Source organism: Cynoglossus semilaevis, chromosome 6 (genome assembly GCF_000523025.1).
Source record: "Cynoglossus semilaevis isolate Cse_v1.0 chromosome 6, Cse_v1.0, whole genome shotgun sequence".
Lineage (NCBI taxonomy): Eukaryota > Metazoa > Chordata > Actinopteri > Pleuronectiformes > Cynoglossidae > Cynoglossus > Cynoglossus semilaevis.
In genome coordinates, this window is record NC_024312.1 from 12,368,460 (window position 1) to 12,395,716 (window position 27,257).

The 27,257-nt window shown below is 39.8% G+C and overlaps 2 protein-coding genes and 1 long non-coding RNA gene across 3 annotated transcripts in view; 2 read left to right on the plus strand and 1 right to left on the minus strand.

Annotated features, from left to right (window-relative positions):
- The first annotated feature begins 510 nt into the window (after positions 1–510).
- arih1 (ariadne ubiquitin-conjugating enzyme E2 binding protein homolog 1 (Drosophila)) lies at positions 511–11,401 on the plus strand. Its single transcript, XM_008312078.3, has 14 exons — positions 511–1,185; positions 3,723–3,790; positions 3,895–4,042; positions 4,615–4,707; positions 4,788–4,843; positions 6,243–6,309; positions 6,487–6,593; positions 6,709–6,751; positions 6,874–6,945; positions 7,120–7,250; positions 8,102–8,159; positions 8,535–8,795; positions 9,056–9,168; positions 9,261–11,401. Exons 1-14 carry the CDS (start codon positions 898–900, stop codon positions 9,343–9,345), a joined length of 1,590 nt encoding a protein of 529 aa, XP_008310300.1. The 5' UTR covers positions 511–897; the 3' UTR covers positions 9,346–11,401.
- Positions 11,402–12,384: 983 nt separating this feature from the next.
- c6h15orf39 (chromosome 6 C15orf39 homolog) lies at positions 12,385–23,050 on the minus strand. The gene is made up of 4 exons (XM_017033044.2): positions 22,909–23,050; positions 15,819–19,020; positions 15,215–15,249; positions 12,385–14,126 (listed from the first exon to the last, which is right to left on the minus strand). Exons 2-4 carry the CDS (start codon positions 18,976–18,978, stop codon positions 14,121–14,123), a joined length of 3,201 nt encoding a protein of 1,066 aa, XP_016888533.1. The 5' UTR covers positions 18,979–19,020; positions 22,909–23,050; the 3' UTR covers positions 12,385–14,120.
- LOC103380229 (uncharacterized) overlaps positions 19,029–27,257 on the plus strand; it is a 10,779-nt gene continuing 2,550 nt past the window's right edge. The window contains exons 1-5 of the long non-coding RNA XR_003049940.1: positions 19,029–19,293; positions 20,758–23,452; positions 25,197–25,427; positions 25,993–26,126; positions 26,872–26,986. This is a non-coding gene — a long non-coding RNA (uncharacterized LOC103380229). The remainder of the gene's footprint in view (positions 19,294–20,757; positions 23,453–25,196; positions 25,428–25,992; positions 26,127–26,871; positions 26,987–27,257) is intronic.

Sequence of the window (27,257 nt, forward strand, 5' to 3'; positions counted from 1 at the left end):
TCCCTTGATGTAAGGAAGACTACATACAATCTTTGTAATGACCTTAAATTGTGTATTCAATTATAACATTACAAATCTCAGCATCTATAACTCTGCTATCTTCAGCTCAGACCCATGTCATTCCTCTCCCAATGCAAACAGCATAACTAGTCTATCATTTAAAAAAAAATGTGGCAATGTAATCACTTCAATTTAGGTTTCTGTAAAGACGCCACCATTTTCTAAATATTTTTTGTATGTTTTCAGTTATAGTTTAAGGACTTATTGTCACCTCGTAGCTGTAGTCTTGTTATGCCTTAATTTCGTATGTACACCCTGGTGTTGTAATGCATGGACATCACAATAACTAAAAGAGTTTTTATTACTCGACTCCTAAACTGGCAACTGTGATTTTCTACTTATAATATTGTGATGTAAAATGGCGGCCAACTGCACAGATAACCTGCTTCAAAGGTAATTTAAAAAAATCAAAATAACATTGAATACATTTGAATACATTTTAGGTGCGTGCAAACTTATTGGGGCGTTACTTAAAATAAACGAGTTCGTAATAATTATATTACAATTAAATGTAAAATAATTTTACTTTAATCTTTCATAGTGCACCTTAAGGGGAGCAGCCCTGAATGATAAACATGATAGTTGCCGTAAAACACCGTAGAGGAAGGAGATTGTCGGTACATTCTGCCGTACAGTCCGTCGTACAGTCCGTCTGACGTAAGGCCGTCGTCAGTTGGTGACGCTGTGTCTCTTTGTTGGCTTAGCAGCAGCGACAGTTTGTTGTTATTTTCGCTGCAGCTGAAATCAGGCTCGAGCTAATTTTTGTTCTTCAAGCTACATTTTCCTACACCATAGACCTTCAGGTGTGCTTGTCACAAGTTGATAACCACCTTAGGAATGGACTCAGACGAAGGATATAACTATGAGTATGACGACGAAGAGGAGGAATGTAGCGAAGACAGTGCCGAAGAGGAGCCCGAGGACGACACCCTGGAGCTCGGTGAGGTGGAGTTGGTCGATCCCGTGGTGGCCGGTGGGGAGCGAGATGAGTGCGCCGACACTGGCGGAGGCAGCCACGGTCCGGGCGAAGAGGAGGAAGAGGACTACCGTTTTGAGGTGTTAACTGCTGAGCAAATCCTCCAGCATATGGTGGAGTGTATCAGAGAGGTCAACGAGGTTATCCAGGTAGGTAGTTTGGTACGTGACTGTAAGGAAAGACCGGGGTCCTGGCTGCGCTGAAGCGTCAACAGGCCAGGGGCATTAGCTTAGCTCTTAGCCTGGCAGGAGGCGGTTACTCGCTGGTAGTTTGCAGTTTTTTAACATTAATAAAATTAATACATTTCAAAAATTGTTTCCTTTTGAAATTTAAATAATATTCGCTATGTATAATGTTTGTTACTCAAACGATGTCAAGTGTTTAATTATAGCCACTGTGATATTACTTTTCCAAAACGACTACTGTTTCAGGAAGTAGCCATATCCCGAAGTAGAAGTTGACAGTAAGGTTTGCTAGGCTAATGTTGTCATGCTAACTAGCAAAGTGTACCGATAATAAGAACCTCGCTTTAAGCTACAACATAGAACATGACCACATTCCACGGGAAAAAGAATATATTCCCATGAGTAATATATTTTAAGACAGTCATACAGGGCAGTGTAAAAAGACAATAATATTTTTGGACGTTGGACGAAAGGCTTGGTCATCGAGTTTATTAGCCACTTCAGTCCTTAGCTCATTCTCCCAGCGGTACCATGACTCCTTATCCCGACTGCAAAAAAATGAAAATTCGATGTTTTACACAAGGACACAATTAGCTCACGATTTAGGATTACATTTCCAGACAAACACCTGAGGGACCATGGCTCTTCTTTATCTTGGTCCTCCATTTTCTCTCACTTTGCTTTACTTGGTCAGAATATAAAATGAAAATCGGTTCTGTCCAACTTGTCAGGGTTCATCCGTTAAAATTAAGATTTGTATGTAAGTTACATATAAAACAATCAGTAATGTATTCATTATCAATAAGTCAAATAGACTATGTCTGGGTTTAATACTGGTGGTCCTGTTCAGCCACATGGTTGTTTCTGCTACAGTGGAAAGATGACATAGTGATTCTTCTATAAATAGAATTTAGGTTTAGCTATTTATTTTATCTAAAACGTTAAACGCATAAAAACAATATTGTCTGCATGAAAATTTAATGAATAAATAAGTCATTAATAAATTATACAGCGATACAAATGTTAAAATCCAAATCAAATATGAATGTGACTAAGGCCGTAGCTTTAGAAGGTGATAGTGTAATATTATGACTTCGTCTTTATCAGTAGTTATCTGTATCCTTTGCATTCTGGTAAAAGGCCATAAAGCAATACAGTATATTGGCATACTTTTTATTGCTGTATTTGAAAGGAAACAAGTTGTGGAGTATGACAAGCATAATGTTTCTGGTGTTAATTGTAAATACTAAATAGACACAAACAGTAAGTCCCTTAGTCAATCATGTTGTCAGTTTTCTGAATAAATCTTGAGGTTTAAATGAGGAAGGCCATACTTTTTCGAAAAGACGCAATCAACAGATTTCGCAATCAGATATGTTGGTATTGATCCACATGCTGCTCTTAAGAGCGACCTTTATCAGCCATCTTTTCCTGTGCATACGTTTTTTTTAAACTCCTGCGGACTGGGGACAGTCAGTAACTTCAAACACTTAGTGTTCAATAACCTGTTCAGTGTGTACTTAAAATGGATATATTCAACACACTTACATTGTTATGTACTGCTCACTATATGAATAACTTAATGGTTACATTTTGGTTATAATTTAAATCACCCAACCATATTCTCTGCTCAGCATATTGCTCATTGGTGTGTTTGTAAATGAGTTAATTTGCTGAGTTCAGATTGGACAAGGGAGAATTGAGACTTGTGTCTGGCCATTGACAAGAGCCTGTTTTTTTAAAGAATGCAGTGGTGGTTTGTCATAGTGGGACTGTTTACAACAGCAGCAGACAAATCTCTGGAGCACCTCTGGTGAATGTTTGCGCTTGAGTCACCTGTAGGGAGTAAAACATACTTGAATTCTTATTCACTGAATTAGCTGGAGCTACTACTTACCAGTTACTTTCTGAGTTTTTGCATTTTCTTAATATTAATTAAATTAACACAAGTCCTTTTGAAATTTAAATAATATTCTCTATGTATACAGTTTTGCTTAAATAAAAAAAAAAATTCTAATAACATTAAACCTACAGTCTCTCAGGTCTTGGTTTACTTACCACCTATTTACTACCTTTGTATTAAGCCATAAACATTTCAAAACAGTCTTTTTAACTTTTAACCTACTCTTGAACCTACTCTCCTAAGGTCACTTCCAATGTTTTTTAAACCACATGAATGGTAGTTTGTTGGGTCATAAACAGCTGGCAGCTGCCCACTGAAAATTCTCCAGATGTTGCTGACCTTTAAGTAGTGCTGAATCACTTAAGACATTCAGATAGTGTCACAGAGAACGTGATGTAACTTTTTTTTTGTCTTATCCTGACATTCAAGTTTTTATTAAATATTGTAATTAAAGAGTATTCATGCCTGCCTTAAAAGCCACGCACATACTGTAGACGTGTGAGAAGTCATCATGGTGGTCTAACACTGAACACTAAAACGTAGCGTGAAGTGTTGGATTTCTGGTTCATTTCTGATCTGTGATTTATCCGCCCTCTAGAATCCTGCAACGATAACGCGCATCCTTCTCAGTCACTTCAACTGGGATAAAGAAAAGCTCATGGAAAGGTACCAACATTTGAAATATATTCTATCACCATCATATTTTAACCCGGATCCTGAATATCTGCATGTTTTGAAAAACGCTGGTTTCTTTTCTTAAATTTCTGCAGGTATTTTGACGGTAATCTGGACAAGCTTTTTTCTGAGTGTCATGTCATTAACCCCAGTAAGAAGTCTCGCATTAGGACCCCAATAAACACTAGGTCATCGGCACAGGACATGCCATGTCAGATCTGCTATCTGAACTTCCCAAACTCCGTAAGTCACATTTGGAAACCTTTTTATTTAAAACCTTTTGAACAGAAATTACAATATAATATACTGTATTATATTCCTATTATATTATATTCCTAGTGTTCTTGGCTGAAAAGGGCAGTAGAGAATGACTCAATCTCATTTTGAAACTACTAAATATTGCCAACACAAAATTACTGTTTATTGCCTTGAAACATCTGTTTAGTGAGGTTCCTATTGTCCTGAATATCACTAAACAGATGCTTGGTTGTCACTCTTTTAAAGCACGAAAGAGCTTTTTTTTCTTAGCTTTTTTCACTCTGCCACTCAGACAATAGCCATTCATGCAAAGCGTTGCCTTACCGAACCCTTCATTGTCCAAGCACAGGTTGATTGGACGCCAATGAGAAATGATGACACCAATAGGACCTGATAGAGACATAGCATGGCTGTGAATTAAAATCATTATAATTTCAGTAAAGTTTTTTTAAAGTAGAAAAGCAACTGAAAACAAAGGGCATTTAAACACAGCACTGATACAAAAGAATCAATTCATGGGTTGTGCTACACATCTTCATTGACTGTGTTCTCTGCAGTTTTTTACAGGCTTGGAGTGTGGACACAAGTTCTGCATGCAGTGCTGGGGAGATTACCTGACCACCAAAATCATAGAAGAAGGAATGGGACAGGTACTTGATTAGGCTGATCGATGCATCAGTCTTTTCAAGCATTTAACTAACCTTGTGCTCTCTATATTTTTTCTACTCAGACCATTTCTTGCCCTGCCCATAGTTGTGACATTTTGGTTGATGACAACACAGTCATGTGAGTATCATGTCATTTCATGTATTTGTGACTGTGTCTTAGATCATCACAGGTTCAAGCAGCTTTTCCAGAAAAGTGCTTCTATTTGCTTTTGGTTTTAATGTATTTGTAAGTTAGTTTGCTGTTTAACATGGATATTAATGTTTGAGAGAAGGTGGTACTTTTGGAGGTACTTCTACAAGCAGTTCAACAGTCAACAACCAATGTTGGTTTAAGAGGCAGCATCCCCCTTTGTGTTGTTTTTTTCTAAGGCAAGGTTGGGTTGTGACTCATTACTTTGTGCCAAATGTTGAAACAGAATTGTCTGTCTGTTTACAAAAAATGTTTCTCAGAGACAGACAACGACAAAGATCATTTTTGACAGTGTAATGTTGTACTAAAAAGTTTGCTCCTGCGTTGTCGTAAGGAAGCTAAAAATATTTTTGTGGAAAACACCTTTGGTTGTTCAAGCTAATGTTCAGTTTTGATCAGCAGAAAGAAAGTTATACTCCAAAGATGATGGTGCATTTTACCAGCCAGATAATAGTCCGATTGGTAAAGAAAGATGCATAACTTGGCATCTGTTGTGGCACAGGGCTGTATGAGCACTCATGACTGTGGAAAACTGCATATTTATAAAGCCGTCATTAATACAAAGGCACATTATAAATACTATATGAATGTGGCATCTGAAAGTCTTCCTATTTACGAATTTGCCTGATAAATTAGTAAAAAAATAAAATTTACACAGAAAAAACAAACATTGTTATCCCAAACATGGAGGCTAATCTTTTGCACCAGCTTCTAAGCTGACAGTAATTGTCTTAACCTACTTTCTGATCCCACTGCCTAGTAAGAGGTCTATTAGCATATTCAATACAAGTCTTCAACAGGAACTGCAACAGCGTCCCTCTAACAGGAACATTATTTATAAACCACAATCCGTTGTGTGATTCGGTAAAATAAAAAAAAAGTGTTAAAAATACTTGGTCAGTATGAGAATCCTGATTAAAATCCTTTTTCAAAGTAGGAAAAAGGTTTTAAAAAGTTCAACGTTTGAAAGGTAGAGAAAAAAAAATTCAAAAACATGTTTAACAGCTCTACATTTTTAATAATACTTTTGTCGGTACTCAGCTGTGTTTGATTAAGTGACATCAGTTTTCCCCTAAAATATTAGAAAAACTTAAAAGCATTTGATTTTGGCACATAAGCACATCTGACCTGTTAGCAAAGAAATCTCCCATAATTCTATAAAAAGAGAGTTCTTTGATGCAAATAGTGTTTAAATGTAAATGAATTATGTGTGGAAGTATAGCTTTGTCATTTTAGGAAATGAAGGCAAATTTAAAGATTTTGTCTTTTGTATCCTCACGTGTGCTGTAATCCAGACCAATGACAATGTATTATTCTTCTCCTATAGGCGTCTCATTACAGATTCAAAAGTAAAGTTGAAGTACCAGCATTTAATTACAAATAGTTTTGTAGAGGTAAGTTCTAGGTTTTTTTTGTTCCTTTTATTAGTTCATTCAAATAATCAGTAAACACTTGACTTGTAATGTTGAGTCATTAGATTACACATTATTATTATATTACATTTCATACCTGGAGAAAACTATTAATTTCTAAACCTTTAGATCTAAATTGTCTTTATTACTTCTTTCAAGTGCAATCGACTGTTAAAGTGGTGCCCTGCACCAGACTGCCATCACGTTGTCAAGGTCCAATACCCAGATGCCAAGCCAGTAAGGTGCAAGTGTGGCCGTCAGTTCTGGTAAGAGGTTATTTGAATAGGTTTCAATATGAATATTGTGTTATTAGAGTATTTCACTGTCATTGATGCTTTTTAAAATATTTGATTTGACCTCCAATGACTCCTCCTTTTATAGTTTTAACTGCGGAGAGAATTGGCATGATCCAGTTAAGTGTAAGGTGAGCCACTCTGCAGTGATCAGTTAAAACTAGAAACAACACATTTTTTCCTCCTCATTTTGCTAAAAATGGACTTATTTTCTCCATAACAAGTTTTTATTCTCCACCTAATGATTTTGTAGTGGCTGAGAAAATGGATCAAGAAATGTGATGATGACAGTGAAACTTCAAACTGGATTGCAGCAAACACCAAGGTAATTAATTAACACTACTACAGTATGATTTTAAATAAATACCACAGCATTTTGAGAAATATTGGTTCTTTGACAAAACATTATTTTTTTTTGTAGCTGAACGTTTACATTTAGTTGAATTATTATTATTATTGTTATTTTGCAATCATTGTTGCTTTGCATCATTTTGAACAGGAGTGTCCAAAATGTCACGTGACCATCGAGAAAGATGGTGGCTGCAATCATATGGTTTGTCGAAACCAGAACTGCAAAGCTGAGTTCTGCTGGGTCTGCTTAGGTCCATGGGAGCCCCATGGCTCTGCCTGGTGAGTCTTTCTGCAGACAGTGCAAACAGGAAGCACTGAAGAATTTCAAAAATCATCATTTTTGGTTTTAACAGTAAAATAAACATCAGTAAAATAAAATAGTTTAACACTGAAGTGTGTTGGCTTTCTCAGGGTATTTCCAGTTTCTTCCCAACACAGTTTTTGTGCTTGTTTGTATTATTGAATACAGTTTATTTATTTTTAAACTATACAAGTACAAATAAATGTGGAATGTGAAATAAATGTGAAGGTCTGTATAACGAAACGACTCAGTCCAGCTGGTCATGTTCACTTGTATGATGTGTCCTATTCTATTGTGCATTCTGTACGACTGTTATAAATATTACAAATAGTAAGCTTGGAGCTTCTGTGGCTAACTGTAGAGTATCTCCAAGCTTACATCGTGTTGGCTTTAGCGTGAGCTTCCACTTCTGTTCTCCGACACAGACATGTTCATAATGATCAACTGCAAAACCAGTGAGATGCAGCACGCCAAAACTGGTTATAATCACTTTATAATCAGTTGTAACAAAACACTCATATAAGATATGATTCCCAATTTTTTTTATAACGCAATTTTTTAAAACAAGATTAGCTCTAGACAAATTATGACCAAATACAATGATCCTGTATTTGTAAGAACTATTCAAAAAGACATTTAAACCTAACTTTTTATTAGCCTAAAACAGAACTAAACTAACAAACTTCTCCAGACTGACTTTTCCAGTTGGCACAATTTACTTAATTAATAAATAATCAGTCCCTAACACCCCTTATTAAAAACCTAAATCAGTAACAGGATCTGTTGCGATAATTTGTTGAAATTATTTCATTGGTTGCTGTGTTTTCAGGTACAACTGCAATCGCTACAATGAAGATGATGCCAAGGCAGCCAGAGATGCTCAAGAGGTAATAAAACACACTTTAATTATATATTTCTTAACCGTTGCATACTGTCATCTTTGATGTGTATACTATATAACTGTTCACTTTGGTGATGGGTTAAAAGCAGAGGTCACATTTCGTTGTGTGCAGTGGTGTGCTGTGTCACAATGACAAGTAGTTCACTTTATATAATGGCTCCCCCCCCCAGTGTGTGACATGTTCTTCAAAAATGTCTTTATGTAAGACAATATCTATCTGGCAGCTGTAAATGCATTCAACAAATGTCTTTTATTTGTTGCACATTAAAAAGAATTGTATGCTCTGACATGATTTGGTCTTAATTGATTAGAAGAAACTGGACCTACATGGAAGGCACTTAGTGTACTGTTGTCTGTGCAGCGCTCCAGGGCAGCCTTGCAGAGGTACCTGTTCTACTGCAACCGCTACATGAACCACATGCAGAGCCTGCGCTTTGAGCACAAGCTCTACGCTCAGGTCAAGCAGAAGATGGAGGAAATGCAACAGCACAACATGTCCTGGATTGAGGTGCAATTCCTGAAGAAGGCCGTGGACGTGCTGTGCCAGTGCCGATCAACCCTTATGTTCACCTACGTCTTTGCCTTCTACCTCAAGAAGAACAACCAGTCCATTATTTTTGAGGTAGGATATACTGAATTGTTTTGGTTTGACCATCAGTTTAATAAGTACCACAGTAGCTGAAGTGGTTGTGTCCATGGCCAAATCTTGCCAGTATTTAACCCATACCTTTATGAATTTGTGTAATGCTGCAGAGCAACATTGTATTAATGTGTTTTTAGAATAGAATAGAATAAAACTTGGTACCTGTTAATTTGTTTCTCTCTATTCTGTTCTATTCATATTGTCATCACTCAATAAATATGTTAATTCTTTTGGAACAGAACAACCAGGCAGACCTGGAAAATGCCACAGAGGTGCTGTCTGGATACTTAGAGAGAGACATATCCCAGGATTCATTGCAGGATATCAAGCAGAAAGTACAAGATAAGTATAGGTCAGTAAGAAGAACAGTGTGGAATTATTTTCTGCTATTTGTCTGCCTTTACACTCATGTATGTATTCCTATTGTATTTGGTTTTTCACCAGATACTGTGAGAGCAGGCGAAGAGTGCTGCTACAGCACGTTCATGAAGGCTATGAGAAGGACCTGTGGGAGTACATTGAGGATTGAGGACACGTCCCAGTGCAACGGACTCTTGAGTATCTTGACAAACTAGAGCGCTGATGCAATTTAACAGGCAGCACGGGCCTTCTGCCTCCTCTCCTTTGGCAAAACAACCATTTTTGCATCATTTTTCCTGGATTTGTTAAACAGAATCTTAAAAATAAATTCTATTTAAATAAAAAAAAGGTAGAGTACTAAAACAAAGGTGTACTACAGTATTGTTAGCAACAGAGTGGCGTCTTGAGAAAGCTGAAAATCCATCTTCAACGAATCTTTTGGCTTGTATTGCTACACCTCCCCTGAACCATTTTATTTTCTTTTTTTTTGCTTGTGAATCTTTTTGTTTTGATTACCCGCCCACTACCCTTACTCCCCAATAGTGTGAAAATGTTTTCAACACAGCTTTAATTGTCCTGATCATGTCTGCTCCCTGTGGTGAGAACCTTATCTGGGTGGCTGAATGCTGATTGGCTGATTGCAAAAGGGGCAAAGATATTTCGGGGGGGAGGGAGAGATAAAAAAAAAGTCATTAAAAGAACAAAATAGCCGGTCTGTATTTTTCAATTTGTAAATAGTCCATATGCATGGAAGTTTAAGAGCAAGAGTGACACGTGTTTGATTTTCTTTGGGGGGGGGGATTTTTGAAATATTTATTCTTTACCAATAACAACAAAAGTGTACTTGACCTTGAAAGTGGGCACTGTCCACTCCCTCCATGGTGTTTGGGGATTTGGTCTTTGGCAATAAGGCATTCGCCCTCTCATCTTCGGTCTCTACAGAGCAGCGCACACTTAGGCCACATCAGTGAATATAAATGGAGACTGAAAGAGGGACATTTTTTTGAAGTTGCTGAAGATGATCAGATATGAGTTTTACAGTTCAAAGGAAAGGTTGAGTGCTCTGGGCCCAGTGTTTTTCTCTTCTAACCATTTGCTGTTCCTTATTAGTTGTTTTTTAGAGGTGTTTAACATTTAAGAAAATAACTAATTATTTGTAAGAGCCAAACTGAGTGACATTCACTCTTTTTTTTTCTCCCGTCTCTTCTCCCTCTTTCCCGACTTGGACTTGGAGTAGCCTTCTTTAAGCTTAGCTCGCACGTTGGGAATTGACTCAGAGTGGTAGAATGTACTGACGGCACAGCTTTGTAGTGCTGCTGCTAATTGGGCTGGACGCTGTCAAACAGGGTCAGGCGTTCCTATTGCTCCTGGAGGGAATACCGGATGGACCCGCGGCACGGACTGATGGCGGACGCTCCTCTTTGAAGAGATCTCTGGTTCACAGTGAGACTGAAAGTTGCTTTAAACAGAGCTGCACAGATAGACTGATGTGATCCTTACAGGCAGAAGAGGAACTTAGGGCAAGCTTCTAGAAGTTGTAGGACCGTTATATAAAGCTGTAATGCTTTTGGCATTGAAGACTTTTCGCACATGGGTTAAGGATTGGACATTAAAATGTCAGTGCCCCACGCTGGTTTTACATTGTTCAGGATGGTGGTTGCTCTGGTTGTGAAGCTCTTAGATTCTTCATGCGCTTTCATGTCTTTGGAACACGGCAGTCTTCATAAGATTGACTGGAGGCGACAGGAAAACGCAGGCACCGACGCAAGTCAGAAGACGACACCAAAGTGTAAGCCATCATTAAAAACACATCCTTTGACCCAGTTTCAGACCGTTGGGGAATTCTCGCCCAAATGCTTCTCATGTGTTAAAACTTATTATTATTTTATCCTAGCAAATTATAAAACTGTATTGTTTATTTGAATAAATGTCATGAGAAATCCAATCTTCTTGGGGTTCTGTGTGAGTCATTAGAGTAGGTTTGGTCTTAATCCAAGTAAAAACTGAAAACACCCACAATGCATTTCTGTGCTATGTTTTTGTAGTGTATGACAGAAATGAACAGGTCTGTATCTTCTGGGAGACTTTTATGTTAATCTTGTCACCTCTTGAACTTTTTGTTTTACTTTCACAGTAGAGTTGATTCCTATCACCAATACTTCAGTGAAGACCCTGTTGTGTGTCATTTTGCCTTGCATAAAAAAATAATGGTGAGAATTTGAAAAGGTGGATTTCTTTCACTCCTCTGTCCTGAAGGCAGCGGCAGCTCAACCTGCAGTCACTACCATAACCATAACTGTGTCTCGAGATCACAGCCTTGATTGTCTTCAGGTAGATCAAACACATTTCCTAATGTTTTAAGTAACAGAAGCAGCTGTTTGCATTAATGAGTCACTCAACAACTTTTAAAAACTTTTCTACATCCTCTTTAATTCTGCTTTTAAAGGTTGTTTATTTTCTATTAGTGTAAGATGTGGGAGACATTGGTTTTCTGTTTTGAAGAAAATATTAAAGTTCAAAAATGTTTCAACCATTGTTCTTCTATGGGTGGTTGATTGATTATAGTGGTTGGACTTTTGCACTTATCCTGACAGCTGTTAACAGACAGATCTTTATATCAGTGTTTCTCAACCTTTTATGAGCCATGACATATTTTACCTCAGAAAAATTCTATGACTCGCCATCACACTGAAACGTCAGAACTATATGTGATGTGATGTAATGAAAACTATTTAATTTACTTTCTCATTGAATCTTGTTGAGAATAATCATAATACTCATTTTGTAGGAATTTAAGAAAGATGCAATAATATTTTGAATAACAGGGTTTTTTGTTGTTTTTGTTTTACATGCATATGCTGCTATCTGGTGGAAGAGTAATTGTTCTACCTTTAACTATCGCATAAATGAATGAAGACGAATTTGTAAAAAAGTTATACTTTCCACAGTATACCTACTGATCTCTTAAGGCACACTATTGTACCGCGGGTCAATGGTTAATAATCACTCTTTGTAAAGTACATAGTTTACAAAATAGCAGTTCCATCAGGACAATGAGTTTACAAATATTACCGCTAGGTGGGGACATAGATTCACATTACAGAATCACCGTGCTGCTTTTGCTAACGTCCAATCACTGTGACGTTTAAGAAAAAGCTATACATTTTAATAATAATAACAATTTGATAATAAAACGGGGGACACCTCGTCATTTCATAAAAAGGCTTTATTAAAAAAAAACTTTCACCACACACATACAAGAAGTCGTTACAAAAGACAAATATAAAAGTAATTCAGTCCACAAAATGATGACGTTTAAATAAAATGGTTGATGGTGAACATGTACACGTTTATAGTGACTGAAGACCAGGCTGTAGTTTGACGTACAGAAGTGCTGCCTCTGTTCACACGTTGTTCCACTGCTATGACCGCGCACCGCCACAGACTGACATTCTACCACATCATGACTGTGTACGTTGTGCTAGAGTAAAAAAAACTTCTTTTTTTTTTTTACAAAAAGGGGGAAATAAATATGCAATATCTGCTTGTAAAATTAAATAGTTCATTATAATTATTTTGTCTTTTTATTATTCACTAAAAAAGCCCTTTTTCTTTGCAGTGAGGAAGTGAAGAGTGAACTGGAAAAGCCAACCGTCAATAAAAGGACGCTAATATGAGTGACAGGATGCTGTGTTCGCGCCATCCCCGGATGAAGAACGTGCCCGTGGCTCTCAGCAGACAGGTACCGTATTCCAAGAACAAAACTATTCTCTTATAGAAATGTATAAGTAAAGCCTTCACACAAAAGGTAAAACATACTCTCACCGTAAACTACAGGCACAGTGGTGTATTCACATTAAAACTACTCAATTTTTAGCCAGCCCTTTTTATAGTCGATTAGCAGCTCAAGGTAGTACTTCCATTCTGGTTCACTGTCGTACTTGACTTCAAAAATAGTTTTGAGTGGGTTGGAATGGGCCTCGTGGATACGTAGTACCTGTCCACTGTACCACACTTCAGACTTGTCGTCCTCCTCGTAAAGATGGCGGATCCTCTTACCCACCAGGTCTGGGTAGTACTGCCTAATTGCCCGCCGAGCCTTGTGAACAGCGGAACGTAACACCCAGCGACTCCTGTGTTCAGCACTGTGGCACGCAGACAAGTAGGGACAGTATTTGATCTTCTGCAGGGGTCCGTGTTTGCCTTTAGAGGAGGATTTGAGGGGTCGTAAGGTTTGGGAGAACTTTCCAGTCCTCTGCCACCGGTGGCTCGCTTTGCTTGACATCCTGTAGAGGTCGCTGTTGTGGCTCTTCTCTCCCTCTGCACTGTGGGCCTCAGCTAATTCCCCAGAGTAAGACACTGCTCTGTAGTGAGCTCTGTCTTTGTCAAGACCTTTGCCAAACAACTTTTTTAATTTGAGGATCATGCCCGAGCAACTCTTAGATTCAACCGCAGATGTGGAGCAACCACTAGGCTGCGGCGTGGATGTTTCCTCGGTTTCTTCTGTGTCAGTGCAATGTGGAGAAAGCTGATTTAAACTCAAGGGACACATCCAGGATGACTCAGATGTCAGACTGTAGGGAGTAGGTGACTCAAAGTCGGCTTCTGTGCCAACGGCTCTGATGTTCATACACTCAGGTTGACTGCTTATCTTTTTCTGGCCTTCTTCATTTGACGTACCTCCACTGGCAGTCTTTTCCGTTTCATCTGCCTCCTCCTTCCCCTCCTCATCCTCTTCGGACAAACTGGTGTCCAGAAACATGCGCCTCGAGCTTCTCTTTACCCTACTCTTTATTTTATTCTTGCTCAAAGATGATTTTAATTCAGCTGGATTTTTCAGTGCCTCAGGCTCCAGGGGTGAGTCAGACGGGGAGCTGATGTCTGGAAACACCAGAGTCTCCTCACTGTGGTTGTCTTTGTCTCTGTTAGCAAGAACGTCCACATCTAGTCCTGTAAGACAGGGAGAGTTCAGCAATGAGCAGAGGTCAGAACATTAACACTGACAGGTTGATGACAAGCCGGGATTAGAACTTTTGTTAATTTATTTGTGAAGGGGAAATTAGCAGGTCAGGTGGTGATGGGACACCACAAAGTATTTTATAGGCGACAGTATTAAAAGCAGTGGGAGATGACACAGTGGGAAGCCAGGGGACAGTCAGCTTCTACAAAGGATGAATATCATTCAGACACCAAAAGAAAGAAGAAGTTTGGTGTCCCAAACCATGTGGACAGCTAATGAAATCAGAAGAAATCAGAACTTGTATTTATACCAATTCACCTCATGTCATGTCAAATTCATTTTCTCTTTATTTAAATTTAGAAATTCAAAATGAAAGGTGAAGGGCATTGTTGGTGCTACACCTGAGACTGCCATTTAAAGTAGTGTTTGGTAGAGCAGGTTATATAACATAACTCCTATTATATTAATATTATATTACATTACATCATGATCTACTATAGTGTTGAATGTGACCTTTATCCTTGGACTTTACACGTCCTCCCTGTGCATGTGTGGTGTTTTGTTTTTTTCCGTATATATATACACACATATACATATATACACATATATGTATATACATATATATACATATACATATTATTTAAATTATTGATTGAAGATGAACCAGATTCATTTCCAGATGCTTTGACAAATTATGTTTATGCAAATTTGAACAAGTGTTCTTTATAGCCCTGTGGTTTGGTCATTCAAATTCAACTGCAAATAAAATTAGTTTTGTTAAAACATATATCCTGAATCGCATAAAGCATTTACCATAAGATCAATTCACAACATCAATCTCGAGTGTGACTGGACCACACCGCCTGTCTAATGACCTTCAAGGTCCACGAACACCAACTAAAAAAATCACGATGATTTTCTCCATTCATGTGTCAAGCGCTAAAGCTCTTGCCTCCACCCAGTGATCCCCCCTCACCCCTAAAGCATCATGCAACCTGCAGTGATTGAGAAAAGGAAAAAAAGACTGCATTCTAAAAAGAAAAAGTCAAAGAAAAGTGATACTGGGTGAAACATATACCTGGACTTGCTTTAGGACATCAGGAGAAGATGATTCTGAAAAAAAATAAATGGATTGTATATTTATATTTAAATATAAATTGTAAATAATGTACCGAAGAAAAACATAATAAAACAAAACGTATAAACGTGTCAAAATCAAGTAGTAAAACATAAAATGAAGTTAGAAAATGAAGCAAAAAAATAAAACTGCAGTTTTTAAAACCGTAAGTGCAGTAGTTCTATTAGCCGTTTCATTAGACGTTTAAGTCGTAATCAACACATCCCTGTTACCTAAAAGCCTTTACGTGTAGTTCTAACAATCAGTTCCTGGTTCATTCACCTGTTTGAATGTTTGTTTGCTTCACTTTTTCCCCCCCAAATGCCCCAGGAGAGGTAATTAACACAACCGTTGCACATAACACCTTACACCTGTGTGTTATGATCGTCATCATAGAGAGACACAAAACTCTACAACACCCTCCCAGGATTACACTGATTCTGAAAATAAATATATATATATTTGAAATCTGAGATTAATAAAGTAAAGTTAACTTTTTTTCTTTCTCTGTGAAGAAAACCCTTTATTTCCACTCAAATCAACAGCAGCGTGAACACGAACTCACCAAGATGTTTGCAGACGCAAGCGTAATACAGAAGGTTGACCACGTCAGCGTAGATGTCAGGCAAGTGCTTCAGGGACATCAGTCTCCGGAGACGGGAAGAGCAGGCCCGCTTGTGCAGCTGGATGAGGATCTTCTCCTCAGACAGCGTGGTTGGACGTAGCTCCACCTTGTGCTCGTGGAGGACCTGGTCAATGAAGCTGCTCTGGACTGTTGGAAACAGCAGCTCCTTTATCACCAGCATGGGGAGGAAGATCGCCCCCGCGCGCATGACATGCGGAAATGGACATCGTTTCTGACTGGTGTACTCCCTCAACCTCTGGAGGACGTTGTGGAACGCGGCCATCATCTCCTCATTGAGCCACTTCTCTCTGGCTTCTATGCCCAGCAGACAGGAGACTTTCTGGACTTTGGTTGACTGGGATGATGGTTCAGTCAGATGTAGCTGAGACAACCAGGCTCTGAGCTCCTGCTCTGAAGAGGCAAACACCGATTTGGAAATGAGCTTACAGAGGGAATGATGCAGCTCGAGGAAGTGCTTCCGGACAGGCATCTGGGGCTCTGGTTTTGGTGTGCTAGTAGCAGTGGGCGACTTATCTGGTGGTGGAGTCAGACTAGGAGGTTTTGTGTCCTGGAGAAGGATTTTGCAGGTGGAAGGTGGCGTGCTCTGAGGAAGAGCGATTCTGACGTTGCTCTCAGATGTTCGGGTTGTCGTTTGTGCTTCGGCTGTGGCGGTGGCCAACTGTTCAGTGGATGTGTACGTTTCAGGGGCTGATTGCATGTGTGATGTCAACTCAACAAACGTAGATTTATGTGAGGTTTCGTGGTTTTCATCAGTAAGGAAGGGTTTACTCTCAGGGTCATCTGCTTCACATTTTCTAATAATCAGCATGGGGTCACTGTCGACTGAGTCGGCCTCTTCAGGCTCCTGTTTGATTATGACCTTTGTGAAATCCTGCGGAAGCGCAGGAGTCTCCTCCGGTGTGTTATCTGGGCCCTGTGGTTCCATTTTTTCCACTTTAATTTTTCTGTGTTCTGGACCTTCTACCTCTGGCCGTTCAGCTGCAGCGTCTGAGTTACAAACAGTAGAGATAACAGTGCGTTGTTCACCTTCATTGGACATTTTATGTCTCATGTCCGGCTTGGCCTCAAACTGCTCTGGAGAGTGCTCAGTTTTCCGACTGACTCTGTTTGGACATGTGTTTGTCTGATACGGTGCCAGACTGAAAACACTGTCAATAACTGGCATCAGAGGGTTGACAGGTTTCATTTCAACTTTCAGAGGGTGATCTTCCAACTTTTGTCCTTTTGTTATGGGCTCAGTCTCACAGCAGTCCCTTTTCTCCTTCTTTATTTTGATATCCGTCGGTGAGCTGGAGAAACTTCTCTTCATACTACCCTTAATAACAGAACAACCTGAGCTGAATCTGGGACTATTATGGCCATTTCCTTGCAAAAGTGGGGGACAATAAATAATTCGTTGCACATTTGCACTGTTGCTCCCAGCTGTATGGTGACTGGGTGACAGGGGCATCCATGCAGCTGGTGGAACAGGTAGGCATGTTGGCTGTTTTACCCAAGGAAGATGGGATTCACAGGAGGAAGGGTCTCTGACTCTGTTTACGCTCAAGTCCCCCGCTGGACGAAGGTGCGTGTCTGTCAGCAGACTAGAGATTGAGGGAAAACATTTCATGTTGTGCGTTGAGACCATTTGGTGCTGGTTTGAATACTTGGTCGGACTGGTTGGGTCGCGACACAGGAAGGGTAAGGACTGTCTGGCCTGGTCAACATGAGGGCTGGGGTTGTCTTTGTCCTTCTGAAGACTGGCCCTAGGTTGAAGCCTTTCTTGACTGGATGAGGAAACATTTATGCCATTACTGTGAAAACCTGGAGGTGCACTAGGCCTCATCAGAGGCATTCTCACTTGGTCTGCATTTAAATGGATTCTGGGGACTAGGTAGCAGGGGTAGTCAAAGCCGTGCATCAAGGAATGACTGGGTAATGTTTCAGTTCTAGGCAAAGGAATTTCTCCATGAAATGATTGAGGCACTATGTAATGTTCCTGGGGGACTGGGACTGCATGTTTGAGGATGACAGGAATGTCTTCTCTCTGCTTACTGCCTAGGTTTTTACACTGTGTACTCTTTTGTGGCTCCTCGTTTGCCTGGGGGTAGTAAAACACTGGGTACTGTGTTAGATGGCCATATTTGGACATGGACGAGTGTTCCTGATAAACCTCTGAGGTCAGATGCTCATATGTGGGATGGGAGGAGTATAAACCGGGGTAGCTTCTAGGGGGAGTATTTAACAGCTGGCTCTGTTCACTTAATGTGCCAAACAGTGTGCGAGTTGGGGTGCAGGGGTAACTGCTGTAGTTTGGGTCAATCCCAGCAGGCAGAGTCATTGTGGGCCTGGGGCTGTGCTTTTCCGTGGTGATTCTCTTCGGTGGTTTGGCTCCGAGCTCATACGCTGAAGGTCTCTGCTGCAGAGCTGCGTCTGCTGCCTTTCTCAGGAGAGGGGGTCTGTCAGTGTAGTGAGCATCTGTTGGTATCCACTCAGGCTGGTAGACGGTTTTGGTTGGCCTCGGGGAGCCACGCTCCACGATGTAGCGATGTCCCATCATACAGCCCAGTTCATTACAGCAAAGGTTTGGTCCATAAAGCGGCTTATGGACGGCAAAGTACAGAGAGTTTTCCGGAGGTGGAGTTGGATTCTCACCTCTGCTGCTTTGTTCCCTGACAGTCACTGATGTGGCAGCTGTGGTAGTGCTAACCACAGGGCTTTTAGTGTACAACGTAAAGCCCTGTTTGACTGGGACGTGACATGGTGGCGAGGAATGAGGTTGTTTTTTCTCCGACGAAGCGTCTTGCCTGTAAAATATGTGGTTCTGTCCTTCCATGCCAGGGCGGTGACTCACAGGACTGCGGCCGTCCAGCAGAGAGCTCTTAGAGTTGGTCCACGGGACTGTAAAACCTGCTCCTTCCACTTTCCTGGGTTCGTAAGTAAAATATGCCCCGCTGTAATGAAGCGCCTGCTTATCTAGGCCCACGGCCAGGTTTGGAGGATTGGGCAAAACTGAAGATGTCATCGTTCCGTTGAATAATGGCATGCTGCTGTGAAACGCCGGGTCAATAACAGTGTGCATCGAGTGCTTGTTCATCATGTAGAACCTTCGTTATGGTGGTACACTGACACGCCTCCAGATCTAGGGGAACAAAAACAACAGTCAAAAACAATTCAGCAGGTGATGCAGAAATATCCATTTAGCAAAGAATAAACCATAACATGATTTTAAATGCCTGACCGAGGACTTTGCTTCACTGAAATTCCATGTAAAATAATAAACAAGTTTGGGGCAAGAATGTTGCCACAAGAAGATTGAATTGGTGATTTATCTTTTTCACTCTTTTTCAGCAAGGCACATATTTCACGAGAAAAATCCCATGAGGCACCACCAAACCAAAATGTCACACAAAAGGTATGTAATGAAAAATATAATGATCTTCTAGTTTAATTTGAAACCTCTAATCTAAAATTTCCTACTGGTGAAAAACTGCCCCAAACTGGAAATTAACTTAACAACTGTGCAGTGACTGCATTGTATGTCAATTATTTATTTTAATCTATTATCAACTTTGTTTAATTGATCAGCGTTCCATTATGATAAGGCTAGAAATGCTGATGTTGTCATTTTTTATTTTTAGCTGATAAACAATTGCATTTCATTTTTTTCTCCTATTCCTATTATTTTTTATTCTTTGTTGATACAGTCAGTCAGATTTGTGCTTAGTAAGAACTGGTGAAATTCTAATTTATCATGAGCTCAGCAACCCCCATTTTTTTTAACACTAATGCATCATTAAAATCCAACAAGAAGTTTGTTTTGTTTGCTACAAAATGAGTAGAGCCCGGAAACAAAGTGTCCCTCTCCGAACAATGAGTCTTTCTTTTTTGACAGATATAGCTCAAGAAGATACAGAGAAGGTCTGAGATAAATGTCACGCAGATGCGTGGTGCTGAAACTTCAGATCAGATTTGAAATCAGACACAATGAGATTTAATCATATTGGATGTTTGGATATTGTTAGGAAAAATTCCATGCCATGCATGTTATGTCAATGTGATAACAGTGGAAACTATCACTGGTTAAAAAGGGTTGCAAGTTTCACTCTTATCAAATAAGACTGTCTATCACTTGATCTGACCCGGTCACTGTGTAAGACAAACTATGTCTGTTCTGCTTTATTTCTTCACCAGCCAAGTTCCTTTATCAGACTAAATTCTGCAGTGTAACTTATGTTACTGCTTGTTACTGTGTTCCCTTTCGGTTATCTTCTGTTTAAATATTCAGAACGCAACTTTTGTTTCACATCTGAACAGGGCTAGAAAATAAAACTGGACCTGCGTCATGACCTGTTTTTATCAAAACTACTTTGTTTCTAACTTCCAAAAGTATGCACTGAGTCACAGTCTTAAAGGGCGGAAGGTGGCTCGGAGGTTAAGGAAGCGGACTTGGTTCCGGAAGGTTTCAGATTCGTGTCCACTGCTCCCCAGGCAGATTAAACTGCCCCCTGCTCACTGTGGTGATGGTGTAAAAGCAGAGGTCACATTTGTTAGTGTGCAGTGGTGTGCTGTGTCACAGTGAAGAGTGATTCACTTCCCTTCCTTCCTTCATAATACGTTACATATTGGCAGCTAGGGTGGAATGCGCTGAATGTGTCTAAATCTCTGGACGGTCCAGTGGTCCAGTGGTGGAGACCATTTAGTGTTAAATTTTAAAACAGGAACAAACAGAGTGTCTTTGTATATGAAGAGAACATAGGTCTGATCTGATCCTATCCACTCCTGACATACAACTAATTAATGATTGAATTATTTCATCATTGACATTGACTGGTCTTGGAATGTTCATGGTTGTCCACTTCCCTGTTTGTATCAACAGACGTTCAAATCCACACGATGAGGCAAACACAGAAGTGGACTCCTTTATAGTCAACAATGGATGATACATTCACCTGAAATGATCTCCTGAGGCTGACTTTGCCCTAAGGCACCTGAGGGCAGCGCTCTGTCAGGCACTGACTTCAGAGGTTGAGGAGGAGAAATGCCCTCATCACGTGATTAATACTTCACTCTGCCACACTAGTCCTACTACAAGAACAGGCCAAACTACAGCAGCAACAATCCAAAACATCTGTCAGTACGACGACAGCCGCACCACAGCCAGTGAGCGCACACTTTAAGGCTACATACAAGGATCGCACACAGTGAGTACAGGCTTAGGGGAACAACTTGTGAAACAAACATGGAATTCTCAGTGGAAAACCACATGGGCTTCATTAAATCCAGGGTCATGACATCCTTCATTAACAGTCCAGATGTTATCAGCTCATCCTGTTGACACCATTCAGAGAGAGCAATGGTTTATCTGTGTCGGGGAGGAGGAAGTTTGGTTACTGTGTAAGGGGGAAACTGCCAAACGCTCTGTGTGTGTGTGTGTGTGTGTGTGTGTGTGTGTGTGTGTGTGAGAGAGAGAGAGAGAGTGGGTCTGTGTGTATTTTCAGTTATCTCTCAGGGACCTTTTCTGGTATGAAAACTGACATTATTGAGGTCCAGTTGACCTGATGGTTACCACAACCAGGCCACAGGCTCATGTCAACCCTAACTAATGGCATCGCAAAGCTCTTGCGAGACAAGAGGGAACAATTAAAAATGGAAAATAAAATTTATATATATAAAAGGCCTGATTTTGCTCTTGCAACATAATAAAAAAACACACAAAATATATCCTCAATAGTTACCTAATTACAGAACTAAAGGAAACTGAGCAGATAAGTTTTTGGTTTTTTAAATAGCGGTTTTCTGTGTTTATATATATATATATATAATAACACAGTAAAATGCAACTACTAATGTTATTAAGCATAACAAATGTGTTCAGGTGTAACTATTTCACAGCGATGACCAATGTTTTTAAAAAAGGCCGTCAGTTTTGGGATATGTTGGAGGAGTGCAGCTCCACACGAGATGAACTGAGTAACTGTATTTACCGCAGCTAAAAGGGGAAGGTACAGATAAAAATCTGAAAAATGCCTAAATAAAAGCCTAAAATATACTGTTGACGATATCTCTCTATTTTTTATAGAGATAAAGTCAACCGTGTTATTGTTTGGGAGAGAGGGGGAGGAGGAGGGAGGGGAGGTGCGTTCATTTCAACCCAGTTGTTTGTTGTCTACCATCATAGGTCTATGGTCATGTTTTTTTAAGCCCTCTTTTTATTATTACGTAGGCACTTGAGCTACTTTTAGACATCAGGTGAGCCACAGACATAACGCGATATATGTTTATGATTCCAAACAACTCTGTCTGACGTCACTGACGTCCTCAGAGCTCGTCTGTGGATCATAATATTGGACCCAGACGGTATTTTGTATTGAACTGTGTATGTAATCATTTCTATGACAGAGAAGAAGACACAGAGTAAGATGACATTTCTGAGCAGGGCGAAGATGGGACAGAGAGAGAGGGGGAGAGACAGACAGAGAGAGAGAGAGAGAGAGACCAGGTTCAAACCATGTGGGAATAGAAACTCCCCCAACTGTTACCTGTCTAACAGCTTACAAAAGTCAACCATCGAAACGCCGTCTGTTTGCGGGGTCAGCAAGTTCACATGACTAAAGCAAGAAGTTGGCGTCCAAATGAAGAAGTTCTAACACGCAGACAAACACAAAATTAAAAAAACTTGGACGTGCACTTTAATTTCTTAGTTTTCTATTTTTTTAAATTTATTTATTTATTTTCTGTCAGCTTTTGTTTTTACAGGTTGTTTTGTTTTTCGGCGCGTCTTTAACATAATCCATGCGAAACTGATTAGGTAACAGAGCAGCCGTCAAAGCGAGAGTAAACACCAAAAAAAAAAAAAAAAGTCAGCCGTTTCTCCTCTGTGGAGACTCTGCTCCCTGGATCTAATCATTAAACACTATTAGGAAAGCAAACAAACACCAGAGTCACTTTAGGACCTGAAGTCCTGTCTTTGTCAACATGTCTGTAGTTCATTTAAAAACACGCACAGACATTAAAGAATACAACTCACCTCGTAGCCTTGATGCTCATGAGTGCTCTCTCCATGTACAGCAGCAGCAGCAGCAGCTTCTTCTGCTTAAAGGAAACGGACAGTTGTTGCCGCCTGGCAGCGGAAGTCTGACCGGTTGCGCCGAAAATCCCACGGTACGAGGAGAAGGAGGCCAGAGAGGGAGGTGAGAGCAACTCATCCGAGCTCCACGCGGCTTTTGGAGAAGTTAACTGAGTGGAGAACTAAGACAAAAGGCAGAAGGGGAGGAGGAGGAGGAAGAGGAGGAGGATTTTCTTTGATCAACAGGCGGAGTCAAACAGTCGTCTGGTTGTCTCTCTATCTGCAGCCTGTTTCTACTCATGTGATGTTTTTCCTGCGGCTCACTTTCTCTTCCTTCTTTTATTGTCTGTGACCAGAACTGCCAAGGCAGTAAAAGTCAAACTGAAAGCCTAATAACTCATTCTTTAACTCCTGTTCCCCAAACATCAGAGTTCACAGTTCTTCAGGGAGCAGACGTGACAGCCAGATGAACTCACTGAAACAACAACAACAACATCATCATCAGGTATTTCAGTGTCTCCACCAGTTTGAATTCTTTTATACAGACTGTTGCACGGTCACTGATAACTTGGGGAAAGTCAGTGTTTACAGTCCAGTCACAAGGTCAATCCCAGAAACTGGACTGGACGTTCTATGACATTGTTTCCCAAAGACTGGGTCGTGACCCTCAGATGGGTCGTCTCGCATCATGTTTCCCAGGAATTTACGAATACTGTCTGTTGACTTGGGTCGCAAAGGTTTGTGACTTTTAAAATATGGGTATTGTCGTGGTAAGGTTTTACCACCCCGGGTTCGTTGATCTAGAACTTTCACAAAGTATAAAGAAAAGACAAAGATCGTTGCTCGAGTTCACCTGTGCACAGGGAGAGTCCAGCGGAGAGTCAGGGGGTTGACTGCTGAATCCTGCTCTCTCCCCAAACTCAGGCTCTTTTATTCTCTCGATCAACAGGCGGAGTCAAACAGTCGTCTGGTTGTCTCTCTATCTGCAGCCTGTTTCTACTCATGTGATGTTTTTCCTGCGGCTCACTTTCTCTTCCTTCTTTTATTGTCTGTGACCAGAACTGCCAAGGCAGTAAAAGTCAAACTGAAAGCCTAATAACTCATTCTTTAACTCCTGTTCCCCAAACATCAGAGTTCACAGTTCTTCAGGGAGCAGACGTGACAGCCAGATGAACTCACTGAAACAACAACAACAACATCATCATCAGGTATTTCAGTGTCTCCACCAGTTTGAATTCTTTTATACAGACTGTTGCACGGTCACTGATAACTTGGGGAAAGTCAGTGTTTACAGTCCAGTCACAAGGTCAATCCCAGAAACTGGACTGGACGTTCTATGACATTGTTTCCCAAAGACTGGGTCGTGACCCTCAGATGGGTCGTCTCACATCATGTTTCCCAGGAAATTACGAATACTGTCTGTTGACTTGGGTCGCAAAGGTTTGTGACTTTTAAAATATGGGTATCCATAAAAAAAGGTTAAGGAAACACTGATCTGCACAGCCCAAACTGCACACTTAGTCATTGTATCTATAAATTCCCCAAAAGAATTAACACAACACAGACAGTATTTGTAAATACATTGATAGATACTTGCTAGTACTAGTAATGCCCATTATTGATCTGGTCTGTTAACGGCATACACACGGTTAATATTTTTCCCGTCACCTCTTATCAACATAGTGAGCGTGGTAGTGTTTATGAAGGTCATCGACTCGGGCATCAGCTTTACATAGTCATAGTTCTGGACCAATCTTCAAGATAAATCATTGAAAACACAGACACTCCAGTAAACACTTGTCATGTTTAATTATATTCTAGTCACAGCAACAACAAAAAAAAACCCCAGAATGCTATGACTGTATGGTTAAATGCTTCCTGCCTGGTAAATCATTCACCCGAATGCTACATAAAAATAGTCCGCATCAACAGAACTCACCTGTGAAACAAGTGTTTGATAAATGTGTAGTGCAGCTTCATCCTGAGGTGGCCTCCTGTAGTTAATGGTTGACCACAGTTACAAATCAGGTCACACATGACCTCTTAGGCTATTTCCTGACCTGCTCTCAATGATAATGACATATTTTATGACTAAAAAAAATACTGTGGGACAAAGCAAGACGTGGGCATTTTTAAATAATCCAAAACCTGAGGCGCTCACAGCCCGACATCGTCGTCAATGAACCTGAATTCTTCCACTCGATTACCTCTGTATGAACTAATTCCTTTTTGCACTTGCATCATTCCAGGCTCTCCTCACCTTTGAGATGGAGTCTAATTTGTGCATCCCGTGGGTCTGACACCGTTTAGTCTAGACAAGTCAGTGGCTTCCTTCAGTCCCTGTGGCCTCACAGGTAAAGGAGCTGTTCCACCAGGGGTTTGACTGAAGAAGAAGAGGAGGAGGAGGCAGCCGCTCTTCTCCGACTGAGCGCATTTCCCTCATTTCCAGTTACCATGGCGTTTAGCCAACACTCAAGGAGGTAAATAATGTGCCATATGGTTGCAGCTACACAGATGTACAAAAACAAAATCCAAACTGATTCCCCAGGTACACAGATCCAAAACATATTTTTAAGTTGGACACAAAAAAATAAGAATAACACAAACAAGCAATGGAGCAAAGGAATTGGATTCTGTGAACAATAAAGGAGCAATAACAATTAAATTAACAGCAACATTGATAGTATAGTTTATAAATAATTCGTAAATTGTCAACAACAACGAAATATGTTATAGTCTGGACCCTGTATTCATTTAATTATTTTGCAAATAATATATTTTAAAAAATAAGAAAAAAGTTAAAATATTATTCTCATCAATTAATATTTTTCTATACTCTCTAAAAAGATAGAAATTAGATTAAAATTAATTATCGAATAAATTAAATTAGATATATCTATACCACAGTATATTTTATTTGTAGCTGTGCCAGTTTATTTAATGATAGAATTCTATGTGAATGGAACAAATGTTAAAGCATGAATGTGTCATTCATCTGTACTGTTGCAGCTCATTTGTTTCTTTTTGCTCCATTACATCCACTAGGTGTTTACCACTTATAAACAAGTTGTGCTGACAGAGGTGATCTCTCAGGACGCGCTGTCTGACGAAACCCTTCCCAGAAGTCAGGAACTACCTGTAGAACCTGGAGACTGTACCTGTTGCATCAGACACGTGAGGTGTAGCTGAATATGCAAATATAGCACACAGAGGACAGGACACCACACGACCGCAGTGTCGTTTTAGAAACAATGGAATAATTCAAACCAAAATGTAAAAATCTGTTAATGCCATGTCATCACATACTGTCTCTTTTTTTACCGAGTGTCACTTATGGAGCAGAAGTCGATGGCAGTAATACATTGAATTAAAACAATATAGTTTTACATTCAGAAATAATTCAAAGTAACTACAGGCCCATAATAAACCTTATAACACAATATTATTTTGTAATTCTTGTTAAGTTTGACAGTTTACATTCTAAAGAAGAAAAAAAGAATTGGTTGAGGACAAAAGTGGAAAGTCACAATATACATTAAGGGTAGTTTTGTTTGTCTACTTATACTTTTCAAAGTACTCATTCAAAATCATACTTTTATTTAAGTATGTTTTGTTTGAAGTATTATATTTTAGTACATTTTAAATCACGTTCGTTACTCAGTAAAAAAAAAAAATCAAAATAGGAAAAAAACTCAGTAAAAAAAAAAAAATCAAAATAGGAAAAAAACATCATGTGTCCAATGGGGTCACACGAATGATGAAGACCAGGGAGCTGGACAAATCCTCATCCCAACATCCTGTCATTCATTTATTGCCAGCTGCCACTGCCAACAAGTAAAGTTGAACAAACAAAGTCAGAGATAAGTGTAATAGATAGCTGTTGTGCCTGGAAAACTGACAAGTAAATTGATGGGAGTTTTACAGGAGCCCAAGAGATCCTAAAAGACGACAAAACGTGGAGTGATCAAAAGAAACGCAGTGGTGGAACCCACAGGCAACGGTCGCCGCATATGCAGCAATTGTTATATCTTTATATCAGGTAAAGAATCAAACGTTTCCTGACTTTAATGTTTCCAGTTGTTTATTTTACGTTTCCTTCATGTTTTCATAACTTGTGTGTCACACTGGGAGGATACGAACGCTCTAACCTGTTGACTGGCTGATGTTTTGTTCTTAAATCTCTTAAGAACCATGATATGATCTGATAAACTATGTCGCAGTAAATATAAAAGTACGAGATAAGCTGCAGTGTCAGTAAAGCATGACGAGTCTCTGTAATGTTTAAGCCTGGACGCTGTAAAAACCCAGCA

What these genes read in the sequence shown, in the direction of transcription:
- arih1 (XM_008312078.3), top strand. Translation starts at nt 898, where the DNA reads ATGGACTCAGACGAAGGATATAACTATGAGTATGACGACGAAGAGGAG. An exon ending in GTTGATGACAACACAGTCAT is followed by an intron (nt 4,844 to 6,242) that starts GTGAGTATCATG and finishes CTTCTCCTATAG; the next exon opens with GCGTCTCATTACAGATTCAA. An exon ending in ACCAGTCCATTATTTTTGAG is followed by an intron (nt 8,796 to 9,055) that starts GTAGGATATACT and finishes CTTTTGGAACAG; the next exon opens with AACAACCAGGCAGACCTGGA.
- c6h15orf39 (XM_017033044.2), bottom strand. Translation starts at nt 18,978, where the DNA reads ATGATGAACAAGCACTCGATGCACACTGTTATTGACCCGGCGTTTCAC. An exon ending in TTGCGTCTGCAAACATCTTG is followed by an intron (nt 15,250 to 15,818) that starts GTGAGTTCGTGT and finishes ATTTTTTTTCAG; the next exon opens with AATCATCTTCTCCTGATGTC.